Genomic DNA, 27,782 nt, shown 5'->3' on the forward strand with positions numbered 1-27,782 from the left:
TTACAAAAATTCATTTTTGTCCCAGAGAATACTATACTACGGTAGTTTTTGCACATCAGGATAAACTCTTGAAAAATATTTTAATACCTAATATACCTATTTTATATACCTTAACTCTAGGAATTTAAACACAAATGAAAATATACTTCGACAATTTACCACTTCAAATCACTTGCATATGTCTCAAAATCTCTGTGCCTGTCTTTGAGGTGGCCCTACACCTCTTTACTATACGGAAATATACAAATTGAGATGCCACTGTTGATTTTTACTATGGAGTTGAGCTGGCTAAACTTCAACTGAGGTGGCACTGTTGATTTTTACTATGCACCTGACGTGGCTAGACTTAAAGTGAGGTGGCAGTGTTGATTTTGATTTTTACTATGGACCTGACGTGGCTAGACTTAAAGTGAGGTGGCAGTGTTGATTTTGATTTTTACTATGGACCTGAGGTGGCTAGACTTAAAGTGAGGTGGCAGTGTTGATTTTTACTATGCACCTGACGTGGCTTAAATTAATTTTGAGGTGGCAGTGTAGAATATCTGCAAAATATTTTGGCTTCAAAAGTTTTGGGATAGAGGTTTTGGGAATCTCGCCCTAACCCGCATTACGCCACACAGCTTAACTATGGTAAATCCATCCCAGAACGCCTTAGGATGACGGTAATATTGGTATCCATCCCAAAACGCCTTGGGATGACGGTTATATTGATATCAGTCTAACGGTCACTAAGTTTGTATTGGTACATGTTTAGAAGACAATTACAAGTAATATCAACGCAAAAGACAGTAACAAGGTGGGGGAGACTTTGATGGGATTGGAATTGTTTGTATCGGTCAAAGGAGCACTTCCACTGAGACTCAAGTTAGAGTGATAAGCTGAGTAGCCACAAGTATGATTCTTGAACAATGTGGCGGAATCAAGAACGGAGCCGTTCGAGCTGCTGATAAACTCATGCGTAAGATGTGTACAGTTGTGGAACGTAAGTTTACTCCATCCGAACGTGGTGTTTTGAATATATCTCACATAAGAAGGCAAAGGCTCAACATAATTTGTCAGTCCGTGGAAATGACCACCAGCACCATTTAAAATATACATTGGCGCCGAAGGATTGTCTAACTCGTTAGGGTCGGGGACTCCATTAGCAATTGGAGCATTGCGCTCGTAAAAATGAATATGACCGTAAAACACCATATCCACATTGTATTTAAGCAGCAAAGGCTCGAACGCAATCTTGCAATTCCAGCAAATAGATGTCGAAACGTTAACTCCGGCAGCATACCAAGGCCGATGGGTAGACACGATGATCCATGGTGTGAGTGTGCGGTTAACTGCCGCCAAATCCCTTTCGAGCCAATCAATTTGCTCATTTTCGTAAGACCCAAACGGTCCAGAGAACATGTGTTCCGGTCCGTCAACATCAGATTCTCCAACTAGTCCATTCCCAAGATCTGTCTCTGAATCAAGAGAGATATAATGCACCATACCATGATTAAACGAATACCAAAAATTGCCCACGCCGCCTGACTCGTCAGAAGGCATGCGCCAGTGATTTATGAATCCAGTGAAATTACGTTGACCTTCCATGCATAAAGAAATGTTGTATGTTGTATTTCCAACCGTTGTGCCTCCTTCGTCGCAGTTGGACTCATGATTACCAGGTAGCACCATATACGGCTTCAAAGCCGTAACAGGTTGAAGCTCATCATAGTATGAGTTGAGTAAAAAGTTGTAAGTTGCAGTACTACTATCAATATCAATCGAAACATTGAGATAACCATTAAGAGCTTCGCTAAGCCAACTATCAGCATATGCTAAATCACCAGCTGTTTTCAATTAGATGCACGTTCTTTATGATTCACCGTGAAACGTACGATGCCATAACAATTCATAACTGTCGACATAACGAGCTAGTGACTGCATAGTATTGCTATCATTTTCAGTGAGCGCAGGAAAATCGCTTTTGACAGACTCTCCATAAGGGCCCATAACACCCATGTCGATGACGATGGCAGCACTGTAAGGCGTGCGGTCTCCGACAGAACGCGCAGTAGTAAACGTGTATGGAGAGCTTTCAGTACAGTTATAGCAGTTCGTATGAGATACGACGTAATAGTACGTAGTGTCGGGTTTCAATCCAGTGACCTTAACATGATTACTCCATGTGAGAGATGTTGGATAAGTAACGGAAATTCCAACGGCAATACCCTTCAAATTCCACACGTCTTCGCCATAGAAAACAGTCGGGGAGTCAATTTCTGCGTAAGTGTTCCAAGATACGTACATGCCAGTATCTCCTGCATACGCAAGACGGTGCTGGAGTGGTTCTAGCTTGTTGTCTGGCACTCTTCCGGGTGTATAAATTTGGGCAAGTACGCTTGCTAAATATCCGATAAAAATTAAAAATGAGTACATCATTGTGTATGATTGATTTTTGCAGACGAGATGAGCGGCTAGCAATTAATAGGTAAGCTAAAGCTCATCTTATATCATTGACCATTGCGCTAGTTTCGTACCAAAGTAAAACTTTCAGCAAGCTTCATCGTCCAGCTGGAAGTCTTTCAATGATAAGACAAAGTTCTGCATATCATTGTTCTCTGTATCCACGATGACACGGTAGGCGAAGCACGTGTACTACGAGTTGTCGGTTTAGTACTTTTAGCCGTCGCGCAGACTTCTAAGCCGCACATCGACGCCGGCCGTTTTCCAGGTTCTCATAGCACGTGCGGCCGTTACAGTAAGTTCTTGGGGGAGCTTGTCGAATTGCAAACACGCCGTAATAGCTAAAATAAGCCCTGCAAATTGATTGGAATAAAAAGATTTCGAGTATTATTCAGCAATCTTACAAAAAAGAAAAGACGAAACTTTGATAAGCGAAAAGTCAGGACATCTGCCGGTTCAATATTTGTGGGCTTTTGATTGCTTCACTCGTTATAGGACAAACTAGCCATACGGGCACCAAAACCCTCCTTTAAATATTAAACAAGACACTCCTTATACGCTAATACTAATGCTCATTTTTTTTTGTGGGGAAGAACTAGACTGTCTGATTTAGATAACCTCAGTCTATCGTGATGCTCATACAGATGCATATGGTTCAAAAATCTCCTCCCGATCTCGGTAGTTGCATTCGATGTCCTTTTGGAACACCAACGAATCAAAAAGTCAAGCCACACTGACTGTCGATTGTAGTGTCAACAAAATTGCCGTCCGTTAGAAGTCTTCGGCACTGAATTCTCACATACGTGACCCCATCCGCTCCCATGTGACAATATAAGTTTTGTCGATCAGTAGCTCTTTATTTTTACGGGATGTACAGTTGTATTGTTGGTGTCGGGTCAATGAGTGTAGCAAAAATGTCCCACAGGACTCCTGACATGTCCATAGTTGTCTTTAAGTTCTTGGTAGATGCGAGCTGCACGACCTTGGGCTTGCATTCAAAATTATACTTTAAATACAGCCACAGAATTATTGGAGTGACTGATCCTTCATGCCCAGCCTTGGCGCAAGTACTAAAGCGCGATAGCTGTATGCAGTAGCTTCGAAAACGTCACCGAGTATGAACAGAAATAATCCGGTAACAAGGCATTAATTCCTTCTGAATTGGCTTTACTCAATCTATATAACGATACCGATTAGTGAATTGTGATGTCGTTTACTATAAAGACAGGCCAAGAGGAGAATAAATGGTCTGGACTGGGCTGTATTGTATGTTAGCGAAACACAAAAAATCTAACTTACTATACTCTTTTATTGTCTGTGTCCCATACTGAAATAAATATGCCTGTTTGCAAAGTAACCATCTGTCTTACGCATCGTCAAGTTAACTTTAGAATTCAGCTCCAAAGTTCGTCAGACGTGCTAACCAGCGATCAATTCTGAAAGTTTGGTATTGGCGCCGTCCCCTATTATGAAAGTAACTTGTTCGATTTTATTAGGGCGGTGACACATGTCGTGGGTTTAACATCGCATGGGTGAGTAACCGTTTCTAAAGAGGAAAAGGGAAACAGGACAAGTGCAAGAACCAGGCGCCACCATATTGGCGCACATTAAAGTATAATATATGAATCGCTGAAGTAGCTTTATATTGAATTACTACACTACAAAATTCTACTCGCCCTGATAGAGTCCTGTTGTGTAGCCAATTTGATATGGCCACTTGACGTCAATACCATACTCTTTTGCAATATCGAGAACAAATGAAGGATTGTGAGAAAATGGACGTCCAACAAAAACGGCGTCAGCACCCTTAGAAAGAACATCTTCGATGACCTCAGGTGTATGGATAGCACCTACTGGAGCAACATGAAATTCAGGGATGGCTTCCTTCACCGTATAAGCGGGGCCTGCCTGAAAAGCAGGACCGTACTCGATTCTAGCCTCGGCATCAATACCACCTGAGGAAACGTCAAGAAGATCAACACCTAGCTTGAACAAGATTTTGGACAGCTCAACAGTGTCACCCACAGTCCAGCCCTCGTTCTTATACTCCAATCTGTCGGTAGCAGACGTACGAAAGAACAATAAAACTCTCTCTGGAATTACTGCTTTAACAGCTTTGACAATCTCAACAGCAAACTTAATTCTATTTTCAAAAGATCCTCCCCAAGCGTCATTTCTCACGTTAGTCTTAGGCGACAAAAACTCATTGATCAGGTAGCCGTGCGCACCATGGATCTCAATGACGTCAACTCCGGCTTTAACAGCACGAAGCGCCGATTGAGCAAAATCATCTATCAACTTTGTGATTTCGTCGACAGTCATCTCTCGGGCCATTACGAAGTCTTCAGCATACTGCCCAGCACTAGGAGCAATGACCTTGTCAGGGTAGCCACCCTCAGGTCCATCGTGGGCGTACGTTCCGGGAAGCCACGGAGCCAAGGTTGATGCCTTACGACCAGCATGGCCGAGTTGAATACCAATTTTCTGGTTCTGGCTGTGCACGTAGTCAACAACGCGCTTTAAGGGAGCAATTTGCTCGTCTTTCCATAAGCCAGAATCATGACCAGTGATCCCTCCGTATTCAGCAACAGCAGTAGCCTCAATGATAGTTAGAGAAGCACCACGAGTAGCATACGATCCGAGAGCAACCAGAGTCCAGTCGGAGAGCATACCATCTTCATAGGAGTACTGGCACATAGGCGAAACCTAGTTTATTTAATCAGTTTATCTGTCTTCTTCATTCAATTTCATAGTAGCATACCCAAATGCGATTCTGAAAGGTCACTCCACGGATGGTGAGAGGGGTGAATGCCTTAGGAACTTCTTTTCCCTCCGGTTTGCGCAATAGCGTTCCAGCAGCCGGGAATTGGCTGGGAGTGTAAAATGGAACGCCTTGAAATGTTAGTAGAAGAATTCAACGGTATGCAAAAACTTTATACCAGTGGCAGGCTTAATAATGGTTTTTTCCGACATATTGAATCAATTGCGAGTTGTAAGAAAAATTTGAAGACTGTTCGTGCAAAATCAAAAAAAAAGAAAAATTAGATTCGCAGGGAGAGAAGACAGTTCCTAAATAGGTTTAAAAATCCCACCATTTTAATTTCGAGCTGTCGCCCGCCTCGAAAACTTAAATCAAGTTCTTTATTACTAATCATGGCAAAAGAATATGTTTACACTTTTGTAGCAATTAGAATGTATTCGAAGGCAAGCCAAATGGCACAGAAGAGTTATTATACAGCAAAATACCTTTTAGCTGTTAGACTGCTCACTATCAAAGAGCAGCTAATTTCGACTTTAACTTGATCTGATCATAATTGTTACCATTGCAAGGCAAAAGCTTTCAAAATGTAAAGGTTGCTTTTATTGGCATACCATATATACACATCTTAGAAAACCGATCACACTAATACACCTAGAAAAATTATTTCATTAATTCTTTAAAACAAATTATAGCGAGAAATCAAATGTCTTGTCTTTCCTTAGCTGTATAACTAGCTAAACTAAAGATGAAATAACTAGGCTAACTCGCTTTTCTCTATTGTCTGCATTCTCTTCCAGCGATGCCGCCTCAATAACTCCGTTGGTGCGATCCAAAAGCGGAAGTCCATCCATACTCATTTAGGACATATTTTTCGGTTTTCACGTTCCCATCTTGTGTAACACAGGAAGATGAAGGGGGCTCTAATAAAAAAGCGTGAGGAGCTTCATTAGCTTGAAAGAACACAAGTCCGGTCTACGCACTCATCCCGTAATTAATCGTATTTGAGGTTCCAATAGTGATACCACGAGTAGCAGATATATCCTGAAACCATTCATAGCTCCAAGTGATTAATAATGGTGTAGCAGGAGCACCAGCACTGCTAATCAAGAAGGCGGACATTTTGGCACTGTTCGCAATGTTCCACACAGTCATCATAACTGCACTTTTAAAAGGAAAATTCGTTGCAGCAAGAATCCAGGCGAACGAGTATGTGTACCGCCGGACAGATTGGCCAAGAACATGAGCGCTCACCAATGCAACCGTACTAGCACTGGTCGGAATTGTGTTCAGTTGAGACACGGTAAATTTGTGTGATGATTTCAACCTCAAATTAAAGTATCCACCACATCCACTCAAACTTGCGCTGAGATTGAGCAAGGTAAGTACGTACGGACGTGGGGTTTTATAAATAGCAAGAGGCGTTTTTCTTGTCAATGGAACATGTGGAGCTCTACCAATACTATCCATTCTAGCTAGTGCATACTTGCGATGACAGTCTTTCAAGTAATGCGCTCCTGTAGTGTTCGGGAAGTCGGGTAAACAGAAATAGCCCATAATTGCAACCTGAGTTGAAATAATGCCGCCAATAATAAAAGTTCTTTGCCAGCCAGTTGTCCCATATGTGCCAGTCATTGATGTATAAAGACCAGCTTGGATACATCCAGAAAACATTCCTGCAGCTGAGCCAGTCATTTCAAACAGTTACTCGCTTTGCCAGCGATGCACATTACCGTTACAGACCATGATAACTAGCACGACAAAATAAATATATAAGTGCGCAGACTGCTGTTAACTAAGATTCTGACCAGGTAAAGATTCAATGAGAAATTCCGTATTGAAAAAGGTCGTAACCAAGTTCAGCTCTCGTCCGTACAAGCGTAAATCTTCTTAAATCCCAAATACCAGTGAGAACTTTTTTTTGCAGTCAATTGCCGATTAGGGTCAGAAAATTCAAACAGTCGCTCAGGATGCGCCCGGCCAAGAACAGCGCCGTGATTCGTTTCTTCCACAGAAATTGCACTCTCGCCGCTTTGGTCCAGTTCTTCTCCAGACTTACTTAACATTTTTGTAACAGAAGCAACTGTAAAATTGAAACGGAACACGTAGATGTACCTAAACTGCTCTATATATTATACCTTTTACGATAGATAAACAAATAAATCCGGAAAGCTTATCTGGCTTCAGGCAAACGCCAATTTGAGACATTAGTGCATAGTTTATACCACGTTATACCTCATAGATAGAACTGAGACACAATATGCGAACATCAGCGCCGCATATTTCGAACTTTAATTTATTGCTTTTCAATATGCTCAGCGCGTTTTAAGCCGCACTGAGCGTTCATTAAAAACAAAAACAAAAGGTTTGCTTATATTTGCATGTAAGGTTGGAAAAAGGTACTCGAAAATAAGCTGAATAACGATCAAAGTAAACGCCAGCGATGGAAGTTAAAAGCGCAAACTGGTGGTGAGTTGCTCGAGGAGTCAAGGGTTGGCTCGAGCCTTAAGCATTGGCCCAAGTGTTTCAACCGGCATATCGGTCATCCCTGAACTTATCGCGCAAACCTTATTAGCTCATTGTTTTCTGTGGCGCTCGTAGTTTGTCAGGGCCCAAGAAATTTATCTAGCACTAAACTGAAGTTTGAAGCGCTCATAGTGGTTTGAATGAACTAAACGAACTTTTAGTTGAAACGGCAGCCTTACATGATTCATGATGCATCCAGCACAGTGAAACTTGTGAGTGTTGCGTTTATTGTACACGAGTTTCAGAGGGAAAAAAAGGCTTAAGGGCAAAATAAAAAAATAAAATGTGGGTGTGTGGGTTCGTAATTGTGTAGGTGGGGGTAAGTGAAAGAGTAGGTGTGCGCGCGTGGCTTTGCGTCCGTCATAGCCCACTGCAAGCATTTTAAAACAAGTAAGGTTTTGATTGGAGTATCTATCAAGCTCGGAAATTTAAAATTCATGTTTTCTTGTGCGTCAGACTAACGCGACACTAGTTGCACTTTGTGTTTTCGTTTGTACTTGAAAAAGTTTGACTTCATAGCTCAAGTTTTAACTTGAGCACAATTAAAACTGGACGCGCCAATAAAATTAAAGTAGTGTTTGATCTTACAAGTTAGTAGCAAAGAATAACTAGAGACGAACACAGAAGTGAGCACATTTAGTAGGTCGCTTTACCTGTATCTCGGGACACAAAAACAATCAATTGAGAGTGCACAACATAAGCTTCATAGGAATATTTTACATTCTACTTTTTTGTCGCAAGTGTTCCAAACTCATTTCTCTTTTTGTTTTATAAACTTTTTGAGCATGAGTTGACGCTTTTAAAAGATATTTCAACGCAGTATAGGTTTAAAAGTGCTGGATTTCTAGCTGGACAAAAGATGCAGCTGTTATCTAATCTCTCGCATGAAGAAAGTTTCGATTTAGTCTCCGCAAACATGATACTTGGGATGGCTTCTCTTTAAAAAATAATCTCAATAAAATTGGTTCCATTTTAATACAGTAAAGCATATGAGATTGCTTGAATCTTGGCGTGTCGCGAGTGTGAATCAGCACAAATGCGGTTCATGGTAGTAACTTAGAAGAATTTGTTTTCTGGCAAGTAAACAAACTTGAAAAATAAATATGACATCAGACTCCATTTGCACAGCAAGGTTTAAGGTGACACAGTTTCTGTACGAAAGTCAAAAATTACTTGGATTTTCCAGTAACGGTGCGTACATTGGTTGTAAACAAAAGGCGGAATCGTTTTGAGTCGATCACTTCTGTTTTCTGGTCACAATTGCGTAATAGGAAGACACTATGATACCACCTCCACTTAAGCCGATCGCCATATACCACGCACCTCTATATCCTTGCAACATATCCTCGCCCGAATTATTGATATGGGTTTCAACGGTCCCGGCAAATCCCAACCCTAATGAAACAGAATAGTTTACAACAGTATTTATTAATGAGGCTGCAATTCCTTGATGTTCCCGACTCATGGAATTGCTCAAAATTATGGTAGAAGACGGAAATGACATATCCTATTTCGCGATTAGACGCACATTGAACTCAGCTTCACTCTTACCATTCCAAATGGCATAATGACCATAGAAACAAAGGTTTGAGCCCAGTAGCTCTGATTGACCGGCATTGTTGCAAGTAAAATATTTCCAACGCAAAATGCTATCATGGCGATAAACAATATATATGATGGTGGCCATATACCTAGTAGAAAGCCTGTCACAAATGCTGCAACAGCTCCACTTACTGCCGTGGGCGATTGTTGGGCGGCAATAACTAACGGAGAATGATGTCTCAACTCCTGCATCATCTGCCAGAAGTAGTACACCCAAATACCAAAACTCGCCCAGCCGGCGCCGACAATAGCAAACACAAAGCTTGTGTTTAAAGAAATTGCATCCATAGGTAGTAATGGGTATCGCGTGAATCGTAATTCATTCACGAAAAACGAGGCAAAGAACAGCGCACTTATGATGAGTAAGATGTATGTGTATGGAGTTTGCCATCCAACAAGCGGCGCTTGATTCCAGGCAATATTAAAAAGAATAAGACCAACTACTCCGGTAGTCGATCCTACAATGTCCAGCTGCGCCAAAAGACCTTTGTTGATGTGTGGCACGTCGCCGTCGTATCGCTGAGGAATGACTATCCAGCAAAGCATTACAAGTAATGTGCATATCATACCCATGACCCAGTAAGCCCATGGCCACCACACCAGCTCTCCAAAGATCGAACTAAATACAGCGCCGCACATGAATCCACCAGGCGCAACGGAACCAAATATACTGAAAGCCATGTTTTTTCGTGGGCCTGGGGGATAAGTTTTACCGAGCAATGCTAGACCATTCGGCATTAACAATGCCGGACCTATACCCTGCAAAGCTCGGCAAAAATGAAACAAGACTTTGTTGGAGTATACGCTGAAGCCGGCAATTACTGACCATAACGCAAACCAGCCATACCCAAATATAAATACTTTTCTGCTGCCAAACAGGTCACCCCATCGACCTGATGGAAGGATGAAAGTACCCACAGTCAAACTGTAAGCCGCTATAAACCAGCTCAACTCGCCGGGATTAGAAACGCCAAATTCTGCTCCCGCAAGATGCGCGGTAGCCATGGCTTGACCAAGCCCAGCCTGTGTCAGTAGTTGCGCTAAGCTGATTAAACATACAACTGCAATTTCATGCAATAAAGAAAAATCTTTGTAAGATATAGGCAACTTGTCTTTTTCTGTGTTCGAGACTGCATCCATTTCATTGTTGCGGTCAGCAGATGAAGCTTTATACGACATCTGTTATACTTGGCCTTCTAAACGCAATCTTGGCGTTAGGAACTCGATCACTATATAAGATAATCCGCTCAGACATTCAACCAATACCGTATGTTTAATGACCAGAAGTGAAAGCCCGCGTGCTGGTGATTATCCCGCTCACTTACTCAAAACAATAGCATTCTGTTAAAATTTATTGACGTCACATCCGAATAGCCTTCCGAGCTTCATCTAAGCCGCACACAAGCTGCAGCACTAGGGTCAGGCCCAGGAATCAGGGGTCAGGCATGAAATGTCAGCAATAAAATATCTTGCTCACTAAATTCTGCAGCAAGCACCAACTTTAGGTGGACGCTTTGTATTCTACGGCCCATGTCTAATTTGGGTTTAAGAAGTGGGGCAAAGGTACAAAAACGGCGTCGGAAAGTTACAATATGTCAGTTATGTTCTGTGCGGCATGTCAGGTGTGATCGCAAGAAACCAGCCTGCTCCAAATGCATTGCTCTAGGATCTGATTGTGTATACATCGACGATTGTAATGCAAATGGGTTACTTTTTGGTGTAGATAATGATATTGGTGAGGATGTTCCACATAAGTCACATTTAGTAGATGTTGGTCTGCTTGCGATCGATCCGTCCAAGAGCCAGTTTCGGTACACTACCCCAGCACATTGGGTGTCTCTACTTCATGAGGTTTGATCGGCTTGACATAAAATTGATTTGAATTTAATGTTTAAATAGGTGACAGTTTTAAAGAACTCTGCGACAGGAAATAGTTGTGCCGTTGATATCGAACCGATAGCAGAAAGCGATCAGCTTTCTAGATTGAGGCGACTAGCCTTTCAGTATTTACCGTCTTGGAACGATTGCGGCCAGCTTATTAGTGTATTCTTTAAGCGCTTTAACACAATGCACATGTTACTGCCCTTAAAAGACACTCTTGTGAAGTTTGATAGGTTAAAGGCGCGGTTGACTACTGCAGCAAATGGTAATGCCAACGGGCGGTCTGACAATTTTATCTGTGTCCTGTTTGCGATTCTCTATGCAGCGTCGGTCGTCTTGAATGACAGCGAAAAATATATTCCTGGGCAGACTGTACTGTCTCGCTTAGATTCACGTAAGACAGATATTGCCAAATACAGTACGGCCGCAAGCGAAGCTTTGAAGTTATATAACTTCCCTGCAGAACCGTCATTACCTTGCTTATCGACTGCTGTAATAATGAGTGTGGCCCAATTTCAATCTAGTGCTGTTGAAGCTGCTGCATCGACTGCTTTTCTCATTCGTGTAGCTCAGTCGATGGGTATGCATAGAGATCCTTTGCTTTTCAAAGATGCTGCTTTCAGTGTGGAGGAATCTGAGTTTCGGAGACGGCTATGGTGGTCGCTCTTACATTTAGATGCGTCTGTGTCTCTTGGCTCAGGACTCCCGCCTTCATTAACCTTGTCTGACTACGATATTAGCTTTCCAGCTCTGTTACCTTCTATGCCATATAATGATATGCCAATTATCGTTGCTAATGGAGTTTATAGTTTTTGTCGAGTGATCAATATAATTTTGAGTGATCTTTATGGTCCTGGAAATATCACAGATGAAAAGTTGATCAGATTAGAAAAAGAATTGGCAACTCATCGCGAAAGCATGACTGCACGAATTGTACAAGTATCCAACTTCAAGTTTGAATCTGACGATGACGGTGACAATTATGAATTTGCTCACAAACTTCAAAAGCTTTTTGTTCTTCTGTTAAAGCTGTTACGGGAAAAAGAGAAGTTGATTACGTTCCAGGCAATTTCTTCTAGTGAGTCCGTGAGTGAAATGAAGCTTGTTCAATTTACACGACTCATGACGAAAACCCAAGTGGTGCAGTCTGCCGTGCAATTGTTACAGAGTTACGCTCAAATAGCAAACTTGCATGAATTCTCCGGTTTTCTTTGGCACATTCGTAAGTATCACCAACTCCATGCTATTATGATCGTCCTTCGAGATATATATGACTTTCCAATGAAGCCGTCTTACAGCTCCAGTGTTGGTAATGTCGATGAGAGGATTGACGCAGTAGAAAACGGGTTAACTGCAACCTCAGTTATGGGATGTATTGAAGGTGGTGTGAGTGAGCAGCAGTGGTTGCGCTTGCTTCGATTTAAAAATTTGGTCTGGTCTAAAAAATTTGCCGAAATGATCTATTCGGGACATTCAACTAGACAAGAGTCAGAAAACAATGTTTCTAGCGCGCGCGGTTCAGTAGCACTGTTAGATGAGACCGAAGGAATAAGCGCATGCGATGGGTTGGAAGATACTCATTTGAGGGACGAAGTATTGAATTTCTCGTGGACCGAGGTAGATTGGCTGTCCTACACGTTCGGTTTATGATGTGTTACCGGCGAATATTTTGGTGAACAACGATAAGGGACAAGTCTTAGTTTTTGAAACACAGTGAGTTGCAGCTAAGTGTTGTTTTGACCATATCTTGAAGCCGCGATGTAGTATAGTGCTGGTAATTTGTGGTCTACTCTATGCAACTCAGAATCTAGCCAGAACTAAAAAAAAAAAAAAAAAAAAAAAAAAAAAAAAAACCTAGAAAAAGAAGTAAAATTCCAATGGTGCAAGTGTCCCATTGATCATATCACAGAACATTTGAAATCACGTCCATCGATTGGAAAAGTTTGGGTTCCATCTGACGTTGACCCACTAACTGCAGTGCAATTGGAAACCCATCAAGACGAGCTCTAACATCTTTCGCCCCTGAAAACACGATTAGTAAACATTATTTAAAAAATTTTTACTGTCAGCACTTACAAGTAGTCTGTACTTTAGCGTCCATCGCATTAAGGGGCTCAGGCATGTCCTCGTCATCCCTCGACATATCTACATATCCTGCTTGAAACACAAGCCCAGGATAATCCAACATATTAAAAGTTCGCGAAAAATGGGATCTGATTAAAAATCCGTCTGGGCGTGGGGGAAACGGCTGAATTGGAAGCAGCAATGCATCAACAGGCAAGCCTGACTTCGTCTTTAGCTTTGTTTGCTCCCAGTACCGTAGCCAATCACGCTGAAGCTCTGCTCGCACAGATGAGTAGGCATAGAAATCCGATAACCCCTTCTTATCGCAAGGGTACAGACCGCCATTTTGAACAGCGTTAGACATCGGTTCACCAGTAATCTCGAGTTGCGACTCCAAAAATTTGCCGCCATCAGCCGTGAAAAAATCAACAGCGTTTTCAGAGATTTCTTCAGCACGGTAAAGTTCAAGCTCCACGATATCATGACCGGCAATCTTCAATTTCTCTACTAGCTCGTTGAGAACGCGTGTAACTGGGGGCATAGTTTGAATCTCTCCATCAAATCGGATAACACCTAGAGATAAAGGCCTGGCTAGAGGTTCGAGTTTCAGCCAAGGGAGATACTGGCATGAAGGGTCATAAAGCCATGGTTCCGCGTCCGCTATCACTCTTATGAGCATTTCGCAGTCTCTGTATGAAACCGCCATCGGCGCGTTAACACAAAGAATTCCAGCAACCTCAGAACCAGGCTCCCAGTAGCCCTTCATGTTGTGGTATGGCAGTCTACCTGACGATGGCTTGATAGCGTAAACTCCGTTTGAATATGCTGGCACGCGGATGGAGCCACCAGCATCTGTGCCAATTCCTAGAAGAGCACCTCTAAACTTAATTAAAGCTGCAAGTCCGCCTGAAGATCCGGAAGCCGTGATTTCTTTATGAATTGGATTCCGAGTAATGCCAAAGATGTTATTATCTGTATCTGGTACCATCATACTTTGAGGCACATTTGTCTTCACATACATAACAGCCCCTAGCTCTTCCATCATATCCACGATAACAGCGTTTTCTTTTTCAGGTTGAAAAGCATAAGCTGCAATACCAATGACTGAATCTTGACCAGCAACATTGACTGTATCCTTTAATGCTACAGGAAGACCGTGTAAAGGACCAACAACTTTACCAGTTGCTTCAAACTTTGCATCCAGCCATTTTGCTCTTTTAATCGCTTCGTCAAAAAAAATTTCCGTGAGACAATTGAGAGCCTGATGAGCTACCGCTGCCCGCTTGCAAAATGAAGTGGCAACTTCGACTGCAGTGTAAGTACCTTTAGCTATTTCGGAAAGCAATCCGACTGAGTCATACTTTTCGGTAATTTCCAGTTCTTTTTCATTCAACAAACCACACTCTGAGGCTAATGAAAGCAAACTGTTTGGCTCGGGATCAAACTTCACCTTCCATTCTGCAGGAATTTTACCGTCGCGTTCAGCAAGTTTGGCATCAATAATTTCCTTATAAGGCTTCTTTGTAACGGCAAAAGTAACTGGCCGCATAATTTAGATATTCAAATTTGAAATAGTTAAGAAAATTGGCAAAAATTTGAAGCTGCCGAAAAGTGTGCGACGTTCTCTAAGATTATATATTTCAGTTCAATCTTATCGGACGAGTCACATTGGCAGGGTCCGCGTCCGGGTAAGTTGCATGTGCTGTGGAGTCAGCACAATCAGCAATCAATCTAATCAGAATGTGGAGCAGCACAGAATATAGAAAATTGAAGAAAAGAAAGCTTAAAATATTAATAAGGAATTGACCTAATGTTCCGTTTTATACCCATCTTCTAGTTGTTTCTTAATAATCAATGAGACTTGAATCTTTACAGGGCAATTACGTATTCATGACATCGAATGGGAACAATAGAGATTATGAGCTGGTTTTAAGATACTTTGGCCGACTCATGTTAAAAGTTGCCCATGTTAATCATCACACATCAGAAGCTTATGACATCGTGCAAAACGATCATTTATAGCTTAGCACTCTTGGGCTGCGCTGACTTCAATATTGCCTCTGCTTTAGTAGCTTTCATAATGTCACCTTTGACCTTGAGCTTTCCAGACATGAAGAGCTTTTGGGCATTTGCCTGACCAAAATTCAATATTGTTGATATTTCAATAATTCGCTTACTTACCTTGCCCTGGATCAGGTTGCTGAAGTTATCATCGCTCAAGCTGAGCACGATATCAGCTTTTTTACCATCTGGACCAAGGCCTTTGCCAACTGCGCCAGACGACTTCAAGTCGATGTACCATGAAGCTGTCTCGCTTTTACCGTTAGATAGCGTAAAAGCAAATATAGCTCCTCCCTGTTCGGTAATTAGATACTTTTGAAATGAGTAAAATAACACAGTGTTTTTACTTTCTTGATCGCTGCAGCACGCTCCTTCCCATCTTTTAAAGAATCTTTGATCGTATCAAACGCGACAGAAGAAGGGAATGAATCTATAACAATGGTTGTTAGATCAGGAAGTAGTCATTCAAAGTTGCGGGGTAGTGCAACACAATATCTGCCACTTACCGATTTTTAGAGACATAACCGCTGTATTGGTAAAACAGCTTCCTGTTAATTAGTAAAGTATTTTCACAGTAAGTTAATAGCTTTGCGATTCTGTTGAAGTAATGAAGAAACCTGTGCTGGCCCGTGAAAGAGGGATAAGGCGACGATGAGTTTCGCAATCGACGATGGATTCCCGAGCCGATAGCTTTCATGTGATGACCTGTTAAGCCGCACACAGTTACCCGCTTTTTATTTCTTACTGGTTAATCATCTAATTCACAGTAATTCATATAATGTCTCTCATTTATTTAAATATAGAAATTGATTATAAGTTCTTTATTGTTCGTGTTCTAGCGGGAGTAATAGATTCATCTAATACTCTGTGTGCGATTTTCTGGCGGTGCTGGCCCATGTAACAAATAATCTAGTACAAAACCCCTAAAGCTGACAAACGGATAGCGTTGAAATTTTTGTCGATTGCACGAAAAGGTATTCAACTGCTGCCTTGAGCGCGACGGCAATCATGAATTCATTAAATCGTTTATGTGTGTCATTAAGACATTCGGTACTGGTTTCATCACAAAGACCGGTGGTGGGTTTGTTTCAGCTCAGTAAGCGGTTTTTGAAGCTATTGAGAAGCGATTAGACTAACATTTAGATTCAGCTCGAAGTATTTCACGAACTTCAATTCTAAGTGCATCTAAAAAGCCTGATTTTCAAACAAATAAGGAATCTGCAAAAGAAGATGAAACGGACCGAGACTTGGAAGAACAAGATTCTCTGTTTGATTCCATCGCTCCACGAACAGGCGAAAACTCAAAGCTTTTCGAAGCAATGGACATGTCAGTCGAACGCGGTGAACTAGAAGCTCGACGGACACAGACTCCAGAAGCTTTAGAAATTGAACAGTTAAACAAGCGAATTGACGAACTCAATGTAAAAGATAGTATGGCAAAGGTCGACTCAGACGTGGAGGCGGAAACTCAATTAAGCATAAAAAAGCCAGAAGACGATGAAATGCTAATGTCGAAGATTAAGCCAAAGGCTGTTCCTGCTCTTAGTGCTTACATGGGCAGACTTCGACAGGCTGTTTATTTACGCCAGAACACAGGTAAAGAAGATCCTTTGATACAAGGACGACAGTTTAAGTTACGTCTTTCGCCCAAGGAGCAGCAACTTTTAGAGCCGAGCGTATGGGTGAAATCGTACACGCAGAAAGGCAGTGTGAAAAAGGTGACGCCGTTTTTGCGATCGCTACGAGGTATGACAATTCAGAAGGCCATTGCCCATTGCCATTTTAATTCCAAGGCTATTGCACGTGACACGGAAAAACTCTTGTACAGAGCTTTAGATGAAGCCAAGGAACTAGGATTGCGCAGCCAAGGTTTATATATTGCCCAATGCTGGTCCGGTAAAGAAGCCCGCGCTCAAGCTGTCATTGCAAAGATGCCAGATTACAAAGGCCGAGGAAGACAGGGTGTACTCTCGCGACAAGAACATCACGTTCAAATCGTGCTGAAGACCCTAGAAACAAAGAAACGTATAGCTGCGGAAAAGGAGGCAAAACTTAGACGAAAGGCCGTACCCGTGGCGCTTGTAAACAAGCCCATTTACCGTAAGGCAGGTGCTAATTACTTGTGGTAGATCTTGTATATATTTGACATCATATGACATACAGTATATTTAAATAAAAAATCGAGCTATCAAATAGTATGTAGAGCCCAAAAACCGGAATAATGCCATCGCTGCAACTGCCCATAGCACAACCTGCAAGTATGTATCAGCAATAAATGTAGCTTTAGCAGCTTCATCGGCGCTGTTCGACGAGCCACTCTCTGTCAATCTGGAGAGACCTGCAGTCTGTAATACGACTGCTACGATGCCGAAATTGGTCGCCATCCACAATAGCACCACCATTGACCGAATCATAGCATAATAATCTTTCCGCTTTTCTTCGTCATCATGTTTCTTCTTTTCTGGGTCGGCTTGAGCTGCTTCCTTGACTTTTGCGGGTTTAGTCTGCAGCTCTTCCAAATTGCGGTCATATCTTTCATCAATTTCAGAAGCTTCAAAAATCAATGCGTTTTTAATTGCGTCTTTATCACCTGTTTTAACTTTCCGCACATCGCCTTTTGCACCGGTATCTCCTTTGGTACCCCAAGAAATGTCATGAATATTGCAGAATGCATAGACGTTCAAGACGTTGATGTAAGATGGACTTATAAGTAGATATTGAATAAACTGGGTGCATTAGTAACAGTGAATCAAGGTTCAGAAATAGACGTACTGAGTGCACCATGTGGCCAAATTCCAAAAACAGAAAGGAGGACAAAAAGTATAAGATATACGTCGACGCCAAAGACACCACGATGCCTCTTAACACCGAATCTGTCACAAATGATTTGGCCGTTAAAATACCTTCTTTATCAATAACAGCTGCTACGGCCTTGACTGTCACGAAAATTACGGCAAAAATCAAATATCCCATCAGGAGGGCAAAAAACCAGACCATAGCAGCATAAAACCTTCTAGTTCCTTGGGGACGATTTCCAAAAGCAAGCACAAAACAAGACGCAAGAGCCGCTATGTAAAACCATTCTAGTATTACTCCAAGGGTCAGACCAGGCGAAAAGTGCAAATTTGCTGCGCCCAAAGAAGTAGTGAGCAGTCTGAACACCAGAAAAAAGTTGCCGACGGCAAACCATGAAAATAGCATACTAAACAGTTGGTACAGAAATTCCACGTTTAACATAATTTTGCGCAAAAATGAATGATTTGATCGCCAAATATTAAATGCATGTGTAAGTGAGTAAAGTGCAGCAAAGAATGAGCCGTTGAGCCATCGCCTTCTTTGCTGAATCAACTCCTGTAATTGATCCGGTACATCGGTTTCCGCATGGGCAGATTTAACGTACCTTAACACCCATGAAGCGCCACGCTTTGACACAAGTTCGTAACACAGAATACGGTCTTCAGCTAGATACATATTTGCTGTGAAAATGTCGGCCCCTGAATCATGCAAAGTCTCGCCCCTAAAATATTTTTCAAGAGGTCCTTGACCACCTTCGCCAGGAGGATCATTTTGCAATGCAATATAACGGTAGGCCGAAAACGCACCCGGAAGAACTGAAATGAACCCAAACGCAGACTCGAGAGGCTTGTCAAGAATGTTGGACATTTTGTACTCAAAGTTTTGGGCTGCTACCAGTGGATTAATCAAGTTCCGGAGATTTTTTCCCAAATCAGCCCGTATCTCACCACACGCACCTCCAACAGAGGGGTCCTTGTAAAACTCGTACCACAAATGATACAACGAGTCGGCACCAGGCTTCGTACCAGCGTCCAATAGCACACATACGTTAGGTGATAGAATAGGACTAAATGCGTCAAAAAACCATCTGTGAGAGTTGATCTTTTTTGCGTTCTTTTCTTTGACACAGAAAAGCATTTGTACTGGAAATATTGGATGCTCTTTGCTGTTGTGTGCCATGCCAACAGACGACTTAGTTATATTAATTCCAATCGGTGTAGTATACTCGTAAACATGAGCGGTAACTGGTTTATCGTCAACAACATTGACTATCATACCGTCCTGATAACACCCTAGAGCCGACATCAACGCTGCGGCACGAGGGTTAAGCTTTTCGCGGCCATCGGCAACAACACAAACAACGACCTTCTTCCAGCCATTTTCACCCCAAACTTCTCCGCCGGGCCAGCTTTTTTTCATTTTGCAAAGGTAATAGATGTTCTCGAACACTCCTTTCAAAGTTCTGGCTAGTAAAATATCGTCTTCATTATAAATTGTGACGACAATAAATAATTCGGTCGTTCGTTTTCCAGATGTAAAAATCGTCTGCCGTAAATCATAGTTTTCTCTCGAAAAGCCTAAAGGTGTAGTGGTTGCCGCAGTATATCGCATCATTTGAAACTCGCGATTGTTCTCATGTTCCGGGTTGTGTATATTTGCAACAAGTTTTTTCGGGACATGGCAATCAAGCACAAGATGCTGTCGATACAATGGCACCTTTTTCATTCTGCTTAATTGACGACGAGGCTGCTGCCCAGGTGGGGGTATTTCGTTCCCATTTTGAACCGCGGTTTGATCGATATTATCATACTGATGCTGTACATACTCATCATTAGCAACGGTTGTGGGACCGTAGCCATCCTGGACTAGTATAGGTGCGTCTTGATACTGATCCTGGTATTGGTTCTGATATTGGCTTTCATACTGATACTGATCTTCATGATATTGGTCCAACTCGTCTTGGGTATCTCCATCGTCTGTATAATCTTCGCTGTTGTTGTCGTACGTATTTATAGGATAAGAATCGCCGTGAACATTGAGTTGGTGCATAGGATCAAATCCGGCGTCAAAATTGCCATATGGATTATCATCTGGACGCTGTCCTTGCCAATACCCATTATTCTCAGTAACCCCAATTGGGGCAGGATACTGCTTCAATGGATAGGCTTCATCCTGACCAGCATAAGCATCGGCTGGGTCATTTTCGTCATTATAATAGCTTTCATCAGGTAGTTGAGGTAGTGGACTCACAGGCATCGCAGAATGAGAAGAATACGTGTGATACTCATGTTGGTTACGATATATTGTACTGGCCAAACTAGGTGAGTACTGTGTGGATCCAGGACGGACAGGAGTCTGTAGGCCGTGAGTATCATCATCCTCGTCATCATCAGAAGCAGAGTCACTAATAGCAGGATCATATAACTGTTGTTGAGACCTTGGTTGAGGTAATTGAGGTAATTGAGGTAATTGAGGTATGTTAAGAGGTATGTCTGATGGGCGGTGCCCTCCGCCAAATGCATTGTCTATATTGAGTCAGTATGGGTACGATAATACAAAAGTAAATAAAGTACTTGATTGATCAGCCATGACTCTACTTCGCAATTTAACCCAAATGGCAAACTAAACAAAGTATTTATATTTCAACAAATGTCAGGGTAATTGTAACTAGTACGAAGTGGTTGTACGGCAAGACGTCTCTGCCCAGACTAAGCTGGTCTGTCTGGCCCCTGGGACTTCGTTGCTAGCAAAAGTTTAAACGGATTAAAATGTAACGTGTATGTGAGTTTAAATCACGTGCGTACTCTTTCACTGCGCCTCTTTGCCAGTCAGCTTTATAAGGTTTAGGGTAGATGTAACTATATTTATCTAACCGTACATCTAGGTCTCTCTATCCATAAGGCTTTGAAGAAATGATCTTGAGAAATGATCCAACTGTCTGAAGCTGCGTTGAAAACCATCAGGACCACCGTAATATGGATCACTAACTATTTTATCCAGTTTAGGATCCTTTGAGTACGATCCGAATAAAACTACTAGAGATAATTTAGTACTTTGGTGTACAAGTTGCCTTCTGCTTTGTTCTCACCCTTAGCCTTTGAATTCCGTGGTTGCATATACTTTAAGTCCTCCATATTCTCATGATCCTTAAAGACATTAGTATAGCACTAGACTGAGATGTGCACAAACCATAGCAAATATGTAGTCAAATTTCTCAAAATCTGAAGGTTTCTAACCATACGTTAAAATCATTATGATAGTGTAAGCATTATATCTTCACATACCACTTGACGTGATACGTGATGGACTGGTACCCCATTAGCTCTGCATGTTTGTACAGTCCTTCGGTCTGGTCCATCGCCCGCATGAAATGCTGATGTGCCGAACGAGTCCACCTTGTCAAATAATTGAGCCATATTCATTTCCTTTGCTGCATGTTTCATCACAGCCCTAATATATCAGATTCATATTGTCATAGTGAAATTTGTTATTTTACTCTGCCATAGGTGACCGACAACTAGAAGTTGAATCTGAGTTAGAAACTGATTGCCTTGTATGACGCTGGGTCTAGTGCTTACATATTTCCCAAACAGCAAAAAGCTACCGATATTTTGCTTTCCGTAGCCTGTTCTATTTTGGTCATTGTTTTTTATTGCATTTGTTAAAAGTGCGCGTAAATTGCATTTATAAATTGAAGTCTCCAATAATTGTATGTGGTTTATATCCCTCGACGCGCTTCACATTTGACCCCCACGCAGTTTTCGATGAACAGCACTCACTCACCCGACTCCATAACACACGTACGTTTTATTCAGAAAACTGTCACATAATTTATTGTTTCAGGGTCAATTGACAGTTTATCCTGTTTATTCCTTTGAAAGTTTCAAGCAAAGCATGACGCATATCATATAACAAAGCAAATTATAATATACGATTCCTATTTTACAAATATACGTATGTACCTAGCGTACAATCTCAATTGACCAACTCCCGTCGTACCACTTCAGAATACAAGCCAATGGCCTCTCTTAGTACAGACCTAATCCCCCATCCTCCAGCAACATCCTTAGCCCCATGTCGCGACCACCACCACCCGATAAAAACAGACAGTCGGTTCTCGCCGTGGATCATCTCTTCTGATAAGTCAGACTGCAACTTACGTTCTTGGACTGACCGTAGCCTTTGCAAGACGTCCAGTTCGCGTTCATCCGCTGCGTGGATAAACAGTCCAGCCTCACCCGATACAACTGCCATGTCATGTTCAACCCGACGTACCCACATCATGAGATACAATGCGCACTCCCACTCCACAATCACATCTTCAATTCCGCCAACAGCATCTTCTTGTTGGGGTCCAAAGAGAACGTCGAACGCCAATTCGGCTGCAATCATTAATGATTCCCGAGACTGTGTCATTCGAGATGCACATGTTCGCACTGCATGTACAATCTCGGAGACATCATGATACCTTAAAGCTTCTTCAATTGTTGTAAGATCTATTGCCACTACTCTCATCCTTGCCAGCTTCCATGTTGCCTCTGACGCTCGATTAAGACAGCCCACGATGTCTGCATGAATGACACGAGAAAAGGAAGACAGCACACCATCGAGCTGATCTGTTCTTGCAGCAAACAATAACCCGCCAGAGCGAGATGCCCAGCACTCAATAAACATGCCAGTCGCAAGCACACGCTTTGCAAACGACGAGCATCTTACATGCTGGCCTTTCAGAACATACTCCATTCCGGTCCTGAAAATCACATCGGATGATTGTGAAATTGACCTTGTGCCATTCCAAAGATCTTCATCGCACGGCAGCATTATAACTTCTGGTTCGGAATTTGGAATTGTAGGTGGGAAGTTGAAAAACGCTGTCAATTCTCCAAAGAATACAAAGACTGCAAAATATGTGCGACGCATGGCTTCCGATTTAATCCACTCGTCATCCTCAGACACAGAATTTGTGATTGGTGGTTTTGGAGACCTTTGGAAAATTTCAAAGCGTACTCCAGATACCATATTTGCCAAAAACGATTTGACAGAGCAAGCAAATTCTAGTCCACGTGGATCGCCAGACCAAGCAGCAAAAGCCGTGTTCAAAAGTACGGTTTGCGTCACCCAAAGCGGGGCTGAACGAGAGGAAAAACCATCGGTGTCAATTCTCGAATTAACCATCATTTTCGAAGAGACATGCAACCGCGAGGCTAGTTCCTTATTAGAAGGTAAAGCTCCTAGTGACAAAATGGCTAGTAAAAGAGGTCTTGGCGTGTTTTGTGGAGAAAAGGTAGGAAGATGAATAAAAGGGTGAAATGGATGATGTGCAGTCATGTAAGTCATCAGATAGTAGGTCAGTTCCCTGTCTGTTGGTAAAGCCGTATCTCTGAGTAAGCTTCCAGACTGATCAAGGCTTAGCAATGTTTCTTCGAGTAAATTTTTGAGTGAAGGTGGGCTATGAGGTGACTCATAAGATCTAGAACCACGAGAGCCAGAATCATCTTCATACTCTGATCCATCATGAGACCGTTCGTCTCTTTCGTCCCACGTAGTTCCAATTGCGCCTAGCCTGGTCATGAGTACAGCAGCACTGATCTCGGAGTTTGCATGCTGATAAGTTCTATCATCTGATCCAAAGGTATTTTGTGTAGTGGCATATGTTGGAGGTCGATTGTTTGCCCGATCTCGCTCATTTACTGTTGGCATCTGCATCTGCACTGTAGGAAATACGGCTGGTAAAGTCTGAGGCATTAGACGTGGAGGTGGTAGAATTGGCTGTGGAGGACGATCGGGTTCACTTGTTTGGTCAATAGAAAGTGTGGATGCACTTTTGCTGGCAACGACTTTCGCGTGAACAGTACGGACATGACGAAGAAGGAGATCTCGACGAACAAAAGTACTTTTGCACCTGTCACATTTAAAAGGTCTTTCTTTGGTATCTGTAAGCAGTAAATTAGCAAAATATGTATGCCATGTGTGCGTAAGACTTACGTGATCTTTCATGTCTGTTTTTATGTTCGGAGCGAGAAAATGCTCGAGCACAAAATGAACATTTGTACCTTTTGTCTGGATGAGCTTGTCCTGATGATTGTTGATTATGTTTTTTTGACTCTGTACGAGATGACGACGCTACCGTTGATGGTGTTTGTATATCTGGAGCATCGGAGATTGAACGGTGCAATGGTAGGCCAGACATTGGCATTGAACTGTGAACCTCTACACCAGCTGGAGACGGAACACGAGACTGACTGTTATTTAAACTTGGCATTGAAGAATGAATTTGGATGCGATTCCTATGTTGATCTTGCTGTTTATCTGAAGGATTGAGAGTGATTATTGACTGCATGGCTTGCATTGCCTGCATTTTTTATTGAGAAGTGAAATAGAATTTGATAAGTGACTTTAAAAGTTAGATGATATTAAATTATAGCAGAGAAAATCGCTTTGAATGAGAGAGTATGGTGAAGTGAATTAGTTGAAGTGGTTGAGCAATGATGAAAGAAAAGTGAACAAATGATTATGAAAAGGAATACCCCGCATCCCGGGGGGAAGAGTGGGTGAATTGTGGAGTAGTTGGACAGCGGGAGGGAAAAGAGGGAAGAATATGGCGAAACGTATTTCTGAATTTTGGAAACACAAAAAAGAAGTGGGAAAGAGGGCGAAAAATGATATTAGGCATAAAAGACAATGTACAGTCAGCCGGTCCAATTTATTGGTTATTAAAAAGAGGGGAAACAGACTTCCGTTGAAAGAGAGATCAGCAGCCAATGACATAGTCTAGTTGGGCACTATTTAACCCAGTCATTATTCTGTTTATTTATTTTGAATCAAGTTAATAAACCTATATGAATTGATAAATAAATCTTATTATTACATAAACACACACGCATTAGTGTTATTTTCAAATTTCATTGTGGAGGCCCCCCTCCCCCCTCCCCAAAAACCCCTCCCCGCCCCGCTAAACAGCCCCCTTAACCCCAGATTTATCTCTCACTTCATGACAATTCTTCCCCTCCATTCACTTTTCGAGTCTTCTTTTGTCATTGATTTCAGCCTCACATTCACTCACACTCACACTCACACTGTATCTCACATTATTATCCAGAATCTAAATAAATTTATAATTGATTTTAATCGTTTTCGGAAAAAACTTCGAATTAAAACCATCTTAGTCTCGAAATCTTAAGACAAACCAAACAAACCGTATCTTGGATTGTGTATTGCAGTATCAAATATTCGCGTATTGCATATCTTCGGCGGAATATGTCAGCCTTAACAAAACATATTAAACTTTTCATTTCAAACCCAATTCATCTTTTTGACGTTCTCGGAGGAAATTTTCACCTCGAGCCCTTTCGAACCTTTTTTTTTCTCTTTTAATCGCTTTCATTAATTCCGTGTTTTTAATCAACAACTTATAGAATGTCTTTTAAAGTCGCTGATATTGGCCTTGCCGCCTTTGGCCGCCGTGAAATTGAGCTTGCTGAAAATGTATAGTTGTTTCTCTTGTATCTTAATGAGAACACGTATTGACATTCATATCTAGGAAATGCCTGGACTTATGTCTACCCGGGCTAAGTACAACGCTGTTCAGCCTTTGAAGGGTGCTCGTATTGCTGGATGTCTTCACATGACCATCCAGACTGCTGTTCTTATCGAGACTCTTACTGCCCTCGGTGCTGAGGTTACCTGGTCTTCTTGCAACATTTTCTCTACCCAGGACCATGCTGTAAACTCTTCTTTTGATTTCAGTGGGCTTATGACTGACATATTTATTATAGGCTGCTGCTATTGCTGCTACTGGTGTTCCTGTCTACGCCTGGAAGGGTGAGACTGAGGAGGAATACCTCTGGTGTATCGAGCAACAGCTTGTTTCCTTCAAGGATGGAAAGTCTCTTAACCTCATTCTTGACGATGGTGGCGATCTTACTGCCCTTGTTCACTCCAAGTATCCTGAAATGCTTAAGGACTGCTTCGGTTTGTCTGAGGAGACCACCACTGGTGTTCACCACCTGTACAAGATGATGAAGGAGGGTGCACTTAGAGTTCCTGCTATTAACGTCAATGACTCCGTCACAAAGTCCAAGTTCGACAACTTGTACGGATGCCGCGAGTCGCTTGTTGATGGAATCAAGCGTGCCACCGATGTCATGATTGCTGGCAAGACCGCTGTTGTTGCCGGATTCGGTGATGTCGGCAAGGGCTGCGCCATGGCTCTTCACTCTATGGGTGCCCGTGTCTTGGTCACCGAGATTGATCCCATCAACGCTCTTCAAGCTGCTGTGTCTGGCTTCCAGGTCATCACCATGGATGATGCTGCTGCCATTGGTCAGATCTTTGTTACCACCACCGGTTGCCGTGACATCATTGTCGGCAGGCACTTTGCTGCTATGCCAAATGATGCCATTGTCTGTAACATTGGTCATTTCGATGTTGAAATTGACGTTGCCTGGCTCAAGGCTAACGCGACTTCCGTCGTCAACATCAAGCCCCAGGTTGACCGTTTCCTCATGCCTTCCGGCCGTCACGTCATCCTCCTTGCTGAGGGTCGTCTAGTCAACCTTGGATGTGCTACTGGTCACTCCTCATTCGTCATGTCGTGCTCTTTCACCAATCAGGTCCTCGCCCAGATCGCTCTCTTCAACGCTAACAACGAAGAGTTTCGAAAGGAGAACGTCGAGTTTGCCAAGTCTGGACCTTTCGAAATTGGCGTCCACGTTCTCCCCAAGATTTTGGACGAGACCGTTGCTCGTCTCCATCTCGACCACCTTAACGTCAAGCTAACTCCACTTACCAAGGTTCAGTCTGACTATCTTGGAATTGCTCTCGAGGGACCTTACAAGGCCGAGATCTACCGTTACTAAACTGTTTGCTTAGTTTACAAAAGTTGTTATGTTTCGTATGATTCGTATGATTCGTATGATTCGTTTAAGATACTGGAGGGTACACATGTGATGTCATGTTCTGTTTTGTATACATAAAGGTCCTTTAATTTACATTATCATACACAGTTGTTCTTTCAACTCCTTTTTTTCTTTTTTCTTCCTTCGCCGCCGTCAGTCGAAACTCCATCGCTGCCCTCATTAAATCCTCGACGTTTACGCCGTCGTATTCTATCTTCACCAGCACTGCTTTCAGCCATTGCTTGCCCATTTCCCTTCTCCTTCTTGGTCGCGATTGCTACCGGTAATATGCCCAACAACGTAGCATCAAACCCGGGCACTCCTGTCTCAGCGGTTTTTTCCATCGTAAACACGTTTTCCAATAAGCCATGATCTATCGGCCGCACTGCTTTGCTTCCATCTTCGCTTTGATGTATCAATCTTAAAATGAGATGTTCTGTCGGAATCTCATTTCTACCTTGACACTAAATAAGCTATAAGTCCCAAATCATGGCAGTCAAATATTTACCAGGCAGATCGGCAAGATGTCCCTTGTAGCTCTTTCGAAGTTTACGCTTTGCGCCTGTGACGGGATCTTGACGTGCAACCGAGTTGGCTATGGTTGTAAGACCAAACAACGGTATTAGATTCCGCGTGCCACTCACTGCTGGCTCTGTATATTTAGTCTGTGAGGGCATGTAAGTAACCGGCATGTCCGTATTTGCTTTACAGTTTAATCTTCAGTTGCAACAGAGGTGAGTAAATCCATATCACGT

The 27,782-nt window shown here is 42.3% G+C and overlaps 13 protein-coding genes across 13 annotated transcripts; 3 read left to right on the top strand and 10 right to left on the bottom strand.

The window, feature by feature from the left end:
• Positions 1-750: 750 nt before the first annotated feature.
• On the bottom strand, positions 751-2,418 carry V1512DRAFT_271886 (Metallo-dependent phosphatase-like protein; the record flags this gene model as incomplete). Its single annotated transcript, XM_066917663.1, has 2 exons — positions 751-1,826; positions 1,875-2,418. The coding sequence occupies 2 exons, from the start codon at positions 2,416-2,418 to the stop codon at positions 751-753; spliced, it is 1,620 nt and encodes a 539-aa protein (XP_066770409.1).
• A 1,644-nt stretch (positions 2,419-4,062) lies between these two features.
• Positions 4,063-5,496, bottom strand: V1512DRAFT_265149 (uncharacterized protein). Its single transcript, XM_066916831.1, has 3 exons — positions 5,382-5,496; positions 5,204-5,334; positions 4,063-5,148 (listed from the first exon to the last, which is right to left on the bottom strand). The coding sequence occupies exons 1-3, from the start codon at positions 5,413-5,415 to the stop codon at positions 4,111-4,113; spliced, it is 1,203 nt and encodes a 400-aa protein (XP_066770410.1). The 5' UTR covers positions 5,416-5,496; the 3' UTR covers positions 4,063-4,110.
• A 679-nt stretch (positions 5,497-6,175) lies between these two features.
• Positions 6,176-6,895, bottom strand: V1512DRAFT_254176 (uncharacterized protein; the record flags this gene model as incomplete). The annotated part of the gene is made up of 1 exon (XM_066914766.1): positions 6,176-6,895. The coding sequence occupies one exon, from the start codon at positions 6,893-6,895 to the stop codon at positions 6,176-6,178; it is 720 nt and encodes a 239-aa protein (XP_066770411.1).
• A 1,709-nt stretch (positions 6,896-8,604) lies between these two features.
• V1512DRAFT_265153 (major facilitator superfamily-domain-containing protein) lies at positions 8,605-10,688 on the bottom strand. Its single transcript, XM_066916832.1, has 2 exons — positions 9,278-10,688; positions 8,605-9,233 (listed from the first exon to the last, which is right to left on the bottom strand). The coding sequence occupies exons 1-2, from the start codon at positions 10,505-10,507 to the stop codon at positions 8,964-8,966; spliced, it is 1,500 nt and encodes a 499-aa protein (XP_066770412.1). The 5' UTR covers positions 10,508-10,688; the 3' UTR covers positions 8,605-8,963.
• Positions 10,689-10,789: 101 nt separating this feature from the next.
• V1512DRAFT_265155 (uncharacterized protein) lies at positions 10,790-13,025 on the top strand. Its single transcript, XM_066916833.1, has 2 exons — positions 10,790-11,179; positions 11,228-13,025. The coding sequence occupies exons 1-2, from the start codon at positions 10,859-10,861 to the stop codon at positions 12,857-12,859; spliced, it is 1,953 nt and encodes a 650-aa protein (XP_066770413.1). The 5' UTR covers positions 10,790-10,858; the 3' UTR covers positions 12,860-13,025.
• An 87-nt stretch (positions 13,026-13,112) lies between these two features.
• Positions 13,113-14,822, bottom strand: V1512DRAFT_248737 (amidase signature domain-containing protein; the record flags this gene model as incomplete). The annotated part of the gene is made up of 2 exons (XM_066914571.1): positions 13,113-13,231; positions 13,286-14,822. The coding sequence occupies 2 exons, from the start codon at positions 14,820-14,822 to the stop codon at positions 13,113-13,115; spliced, it is 1,656 nt and encodes a 551-aa protein (XP_066770414.1).
• Positions 14,823-14,927: 105 nt separating this feature from the next.
• On the bottom strand, positions 14,928-15,994 carry V1512DRAFT_265163 (SCP2 sterol-binding domain-containing protein). The gene is made up of 4 exons (XM_066916834.1): positions 15,841-15,994; positions 15,682-15,764; positions 15,455-15,628; positions 14,928-15,406 (listed from the first exon to the last, which is right to left on the bottom strand). The coding sequence occupies exons 1-4, from the start codon at positions 15,854-15,856 to the stop codon at positions 15,290-15,292; spliced, it is 390 nt and encodes a 129-aa protein (XP_066770415.1). The 5' UTR covers positions 15,857-15,994; the 3' UTR covers positions 14,928-15,289.
• Positions 15,995-16,136: 142 nt separating this feature from the next.
• V1512DRAFT_240974 (mitochondrial 54S ribosomal protein uL22m) lies at positions 16,137-17,526 on the top strand. Its single transcript, XM_066914243.1, has 3 exons — positions 16,137-16,231; positions 16,279-16,430; positions 16,478-17,526. Exons 2-3 carry the CDS (start codon positions 16,343-16,345, stop codon positions 17,461-17,463), a joined length of 1,074 nt encoding a protein of 357 aa, XP_066770416.1. The 5' UTR covers positions 16,137-16,231; positions 16,279-16,342; the 3' UTR covers positions 17,464-17,526.
• On the bottom strand, positions 17,483-20,835 carry V1512DRAFT_39653 (chitin synthase-domain-containing protein). The gene is made up of 3 exons (XM_066918363.1): positions 20,704-20,835; positions 18,107-20,655; positions 17,483-18,060 (listed from the first exon to the last, which is right to left on the bottom strand). Exons 1-3 carry the CDS (start codon positions 20,717-20,719, stop codon positions 17,503-17,505), a joined length of 3,123 nt encoding a protein of 1,040 aa, XP_066770417.1. The 5' UTR covers positions 20,720-20,835; the 3' UTR covers positions 17,483-17,502.
• Positions 20,836-20,977: 142 nt separating this feature from the next.
• Positions 20,978-21,917, bottom strand: V1512DRAFT_265174 (phosphotyrosine protein phosphatase I superfamily). The gene is made up of 6 exons (XM_066916835.1): positions 21,709-21,917; positions 21,627-21,647; positions 21,415-21,580; positions 21,320-21,361; positions 21,219-21,276; positions 20,978-21,165 (listed from the first exon to the last, which is right to left on the bottom strand). The coding sequence occupies exons 1-6, from the start codon at positions 21,771-21,773 to the stop codon at positions 21,011-21,013; spliced, it is 507 nt and encodes a 168-aa protein (XP_066770418.1). The 5' UTR covers positions 21,774-21,917; the 3' UTR covers positions 20,978-21,010.
• A 120-nt stretch (positions 21,918-22,037) lies between these two features.
• On the bottom strand, positions 22,038-24,862 carry V1512DRAFT_265176 (uncharacterized protein). Its single transcript, XM_066916836.1, has 2 exons — positions 24,116-24,862; positions 22,038-24,063 (listed from the first exon to the last, which is right to left on the bottom strand). The coding sequence occupies exons 1-2, from the start codon at positions 24,486-24,488 to the stop codon at positions 22,106-22,108; spliced, it is 2,331 nt and encodes a 776-aa protein (XP_066770419.1). The 5' UTR covers positions 24,489-24,862; the 3' UTR covers positions 22,038-22,105.
• Positions 24,863-25,485: 623 nt separating this feature from the next.
• V1512DRAFT_265178 (Adenosylhomocysteinase) lies at positions 25,486-27,136 on the top strand. Its single transcript, XM_066916837.1, has 3 exons — positions 25,486-25,615; positions 25,671-25,853; positions 25,906-27,136. The coding sequence occupies exons 1-3, from the start codon at positions 25,547-25,549 to the stop codon at positions 26,986-26,988; spliced, it is 1,335 nt and encodes a 444-aa protein (XP_066770420.1). The 5' UTR covers positions 25,486-25,546; the 3' UTR covers positions 26,989-27,136.
• V1512DRAFT_240987 (Rox3 mediator complex subunit-domain-containing protein) lies at positions 27,044-27,724 on the bottom strand. The gene is made up of 2 exons (XM_066914244.1): positions 27,536-27,724; positions 27,044-27,484 (listed from the first exon to the last, which is right to left on the bottom strand). The coding sequence occupies exons 1-2, from the start codon at positions 27,717-27,719 to the stop codon at positions 27,144-27,146; spliced, it is 525 nt and encodes a 174-aa protein (XP_066770421.1). The 5' UTR covers positions 27,720-27,724; the 3' UTR covers positions 27,044-27,143.
• Positions 27,725-27,782: the final 58 nt, after the last annotated feature.

Source organism: Lipomyces arxii, assembly GCF_038497795.1.
Source record: "Lipomyces arxii strain Phaff 12-163 unplaced genomic scaffold V1512scaffold_13, whole genome shotgun sequence".
NCBI classification, from domain to species: domain Eukaryota; kingdom Fungi; phylum Ascomycota; class Lipomycetes; order Lipomycetales; family Lipomycetaceae; genus Lipomyces; species Lipomyces arxii.